Source organism: Montipora foliosa, chromosome 12 (genome assembly GCF_036669935.1).
Source record: "Montipora foliosa isolate CH-2021 chromosome 12, ASM3666993v2, whole genome shotgun sequence".
NCBI classification, from domain to species: domain Eukaryota; kingdom Metazoa; phylum Cnidaria; class Anthozoa; order Scleractinia; family Acroporidae; genus Montipora; species Montipora foliosa.
In genome coordinates this window covers 21,808,916-21,813,915 of record NC_090880.1, presented here as the reverse complement: position 1 = coordinate 21,813,915, position 5,000 = coordinate 21,808,916, and the positions used below count along the sequence as shown (strand labels likewise).

The following is a 5,000-nucleotide window of genomic DNA, read 5'->3' as shown; positions in this document are numbered from 1 at the left end:
GTTGCGAAACCGTTATTCAAGACGCAACTAGAGATTCCGTTATATAGGACCGTGACCCACTTTCGTAATTGTGGACCAAAGTTGAACACTTCTAGGGATTTTTGCAAGTATTTCCATTCAATGGAATCAAACGCTTTCTCAAAGTCTAGGAAGACGGCCAGGCCTGGGATGTTTCTCGCTTTAGTAAAAGACATAATATCGGATATCATTCTAATACTTTCCCCAATAAATCTTCCTCTAACATATCCACTTTGGCTTGAACTAATAATTGTTGGCAAGACTTTAGACGTAGAGCTAAAGCTTAAGCAGCAATTTGTAATCATTATTTAGTAGCGATATTGGCCTCCAGTTTTTCAGATAATTTTTATCTTTGTCTTTTTTCGGTATTAAAGATATGACTCCAAGTTTCTGGGTGATTGTTAAGGACCCATTTTCAACTGCGTAATTGAAGCTATCAACCATTATTTGTCCTATAACATCCCAGAATGATCCATAAAATTCTATGGTAAAACCATCAGAGCCTGGAGTTTTATTGTTTTGAAATGACTAAGGGAGTCTGTACACTCCTGTAGCGTCAAGAGTCCTTCGAAACTTTCTGCTTCTTCAGTTTTTAGGGTGATAAGACCATCTGAGTTGAAGAAATATTGAAAGGTTTCAGAGTCTGGGCACACGCCTTTAGACCTATAGATATCACTGAAAAATGCTTCTTCTTCTTCCAAAATTACTTTGGGATCACGTAGAACAGAACCATCATCTTCTTTTAACAATGTTGTATGCTTTCGTTTGTGATTTCTTTTTTCTAAATTGTAAAAATATTTGTTGTTCTTTTCACCAAATTCGTACCATCGACCTTTGCTGCGAACAATTCTGCCTTGAGTTTTATTTGCAACTATTTTCGCAAGTTTTTTTTTAACCCGTTCCATTTCGATTTTAGTAGTTTCATTAAAGTTTGTTCTTAGTGTCTCTTGCAAGCGCATAAACATCGCTAACAATTCTTTTTCTTCATGACGACTTTTTTTAGCTTTTTTTTTCGCAAAAATTATCGTTGAGGCTCTAATTTCCATCTTAATTAAATCGCAAATCAATCTTTTGTCTGTGAGCTCTTGGTATTTTGACACGAACTCTGGTATTTCCGTTGTTATCATTTGCAAGTAATTCTCATCTGTTAACAAAGAGTTATTGAATTTCCAAAAACCGGGCCCGCTTTTTGTTTCTGTAACAACAGACGACATTGAATGAGTTATGGCAGAGTGGTCAGAAAAGATATTTGGTAAGATTTTGACATTTTTGATTGCAGACCCCATAACTTTTGAAATGAAAAAATAATCTAATCTGCACTGAATCTTCATCGATGGATTGTTCCAGGTAAAGCCTTGCGTGTTAGGATGTATATAGCTCCAGGTATCAATAAGGTCTTGAGAGCTTATTAAAGTATTTATCTGTTGAATGACACTTTTCTTGTGAGTGATTGGTCGCCCTCCACGTTTATCTATCACATGCATTGCGCAATTAAGGTCTCCACCTATCACTACTTTTTCATTTGCATAAGAATTAAGCACTGAGCTTGACAGGTTCTTGAGGAATTGAATTTGTTGGGCCTGATCATTCGGAGAATAAATATTCAAAAACACAAACCTTTCATCGTCCAATAACACTTCACTTTGCATATATCTGCCGTTTGAATCATTTACAATTTTTTCGATTGTGACGTCGAGTCTAGGCATAAAAAGAATCGTTACACCTCTACTGTGATTTGAACCATGGCTCTCAATTATTTTACCTCCCCATTCCGCTTCCCATGTTTTTATGGTCTGAGGGGACGAATATGTTTCTTGTAAGAAAATAACATCTGCTTTTTGTTGATGTAACCATCGAAACACTTGGCGTCGCTTGGTTGTTTTGTTTAACCCCCTCACATTTAGGGATAAGATTTTAAACTTCATATTTAACTATCAAAATAAACTTGGAGAAAGTCTTCTTTACTAACTCAGTTTGCGGATTCGAATTGTAAACAGAGTAACTTTTGATACAAATGGCATCACAATATTGTAGAATCATTAAACGCTTAAAATCATAAAGTGGGACCGTAGACAGAAAAATACATCTTAGCACAACAAATAAGGCAAAACACAAAACACATAAGAACCTGCTGCAAACGGAGCAGGTTACCTTGTCTGAAGCGAACGCAAACGTTCCTTAGAGATCAGCAAAGGCAGCAAAGATCAGTTTCTAGTTACTTTCCATTATTCGACCATAAAGCGGGAAGTCTTTGGTCTTGGGCCCACGGTAGACTACATTCTCAATAATGAGCTTCTCCACATTAAAGAACGCTACTTTCTTTTCTTCTTTCGCCTTTTTAAGGACAGGGAAGAGAGCCTTTCTAATATCGCTTACTTCCTTTGGGAAGTCGTCCGATACGCCGAGCTTTTTACCTTTAGGCAACTTCTTGATATATGATTTGATAAACTTTATCTTGGAAGGAAGAAAGTTTCGCAATTATTGGTCTCTGCTGATTCTTCTTATATTCCTTTGGTCGAGTTGGAATTCTATGAATTCTTTCGAAGTGGATTTCTTTAACGTCGCCGCTTGGTATCTTCATTTCTTTATGCAGAAATTGTCTTAATTTACTTTCTGTGTCTTTCGGAGATTCGTGGTCATCATCTTGGATGCCAAAGAATTTTATGCTATTTCGTCGATTATGGCATTCCTGTTTGATTAAACGTGCTTCGAGCACTTCCACCCTGGCAAATGTGTGACCTACAGCGGCAAGCTTTGTCATGGTTGAAACGGTATCGATCTTCAGTTCTCCAATCTCCGCTTGAGACCACTCTAAGCTCTCTTTCAAATCGTTCTTTTCTTTTTCGAGCTCTGTTACTTTGGCTTGTAACTTCTGCATTTCAGGGATAAGAGCAAGAACCTTGTCTAATTTTTCTTGAATTCCGTCAAGCTTCTTGCTGCACATGCTGCAGCCATGATTGAGTTCTTCATCAACACCTTCTTCGTCCGTTTGTGAGCCACGCTCGCGCATTCGTTTTTTTCTTTGTCTGTCTCTTTTTACTTCTGTCAATTCTACGGTCTGTGGGTGGTCTTTAACGTTATCTGCCTTTGCTGACATCGTGCATTTAGATAAGAAACATCGGAGTACACAAAACCTTGTCTGCCATCTTTCGCGCCCGACCCAGACCCCGGGTTTCTAACTTATGTTCCATGTATTCCTATTCTGGAATACGGTCAATCTAACGCACCCTATAATTCTTTGTAAGATCTTTTGGAGCCAAAAAATGTTTGCCAATTGAAGAAGAAGAGTTTTGTGTTTTTCAACACGTTGGTGCAGATGGCGACGTGCGAGACAAACAACCTGAATCGCAGAGGTCACATTCAAACTTGTAAACAAGGCACTGTTGGTTCACAATCGCCCTCTTAGCTTCTCACAATTTGAGATCTTGTTCAATCCTCTGGTTGACAAATACGGGCTGAACGGTCGTGTGGATCTTCTGACTTAAATCTTTAAGTTGGGCATGCACAATATTAGCTGAAGCCTGATCTTTAAAAAGTAGGACAACACGAATGGGGTCTGATCGATCGCTGACAGTAGGTGAGGAAACAGGTTGATCTTATGCTTTGGCGGCAACAAACCGTGAAATGGTAGAGTTGACAAGTTTGTCAGGATATTTTTTCCAAATGCTTGTGCTCTGTTGTGGTGTGAAATTTGCCAAACCTAAACACGTGTCCTCCATTGACGTGAAGGCCAGCTTTGAGAGAGTTTATTCGGAATTTCGAGCCACGTTTACCGGAAGAATTTCGTGACCTTGCAGCGTCTACTCTACGGTCGGTGGCGCTGAATTATATTCACCGAGAGGACACTAAGCCTCCACAAACACTCCTGAAAGCCATTGATCAGTTGAAGAGGCGAGATGACATAGTTCTAACGAAACCTGACAAAGGATCCGGCGTCGTGTTCTTGGACAAGGATGAACACCTGCGTCGCATTTACTACAACCGTTTCGGACGAATTAAGCAAAAAAGCCACCTAGATCTATAGACTTCTACAGCCCTGAAGCTCTCCTAGAAGATCTGAACAGATAAATATTTTGCATTATAGAGCAGTTACAAACTTACTAAGCGAGCTTTAATTTAGCTCTTTTTTGGCCAGTATTGTTGAAAACCATTTTACGTAATTCTGACAAATTTTAAGACATTTGGTCATTGGCTACCCTTGAATTAGCACATTTCAAAGTTGCCTTTATTATCATCCATACCTGTTTCATCTTCCAGCAGTAAAAAATCGGGGCTACTGACGAATTCAAGAAAACAAGAGTCATTGCAATTTGGCTAAAAATTATCATTGATGATGTTAGTCCGTATTCAGTCGACAAAAGAATCGCAATACCATTGGGCGAATAGCACATCACTACTACAAACTGAAGCCACAGTGCTGTGGACAGAGCTTTTCTGTACCGCTGTATGTTAACTTGCCGTAAGTGACTCGGTTGTTCGGCACCTTGGCTGGCACCTTGATGTATAGGACGTCGACCACCGAGGCGTAAGAAGATCTTTGTGTAGGAGATAACGGATACAGCGAGGCAAAGTGCCGTTATTATAATAGCAACCCGCGTAGTAACCAGTTCGTACTTGACGTACACGGCGGAATAGGCCATGGAAATGAGCCAGAATGTAGTTACAGTGGCGTACGCTCGTTTAATGCTTACAATTTGCTTGTATCTGAGGCCAAACGTCAAGGCAAAGAGACGGTCCACGCTGATAGCAGCTAAGGTTATCAGGGACATTCCGCACAAGGCGTTGCCTGTTACAACAAGAGACAGAAAGGCATAGTAGCAAATACTCCAGTGTTGATTTATCGCAGATATCCAGTAAAGGATCGCGAGAGGTTCGGAAGCAAGACCCACCAAGAGGTCTGTTGTCGCGAGGCAGCGAAACAAGAGTTTGGACGGCGGATGAATAGAAGTTTCCTTGCGAAGGGCTGTTAAGATTAGGGAATT

The 5,000-nt window shown here is 39.9% G+C and overlaps 1 protein-coding gene across 1 annotated transcript in view; it reads right to left on the bottom strand.

The window, feature by feature from the left end:
• Positions 1-599: 599 nt before the first annotated feature.
• Positions 600-5,000, bottom strand: part of LOC137979410 (melanocyte-stimulating hormone receptor-like) — a 5,024-nt gene continuing 623 nt past the window's right edge. The window contains exon 1 of the mRNA XM_068826666.1: positions 600-5,000. This exon is cut by the window's right edge and continues 623 nt beyond it. Coding sequence (XP_068682767.1) covers positions 4,191-5,000 — 810 coding nt within the window. The 3' untranslated portion in view covers positions 600-4,190.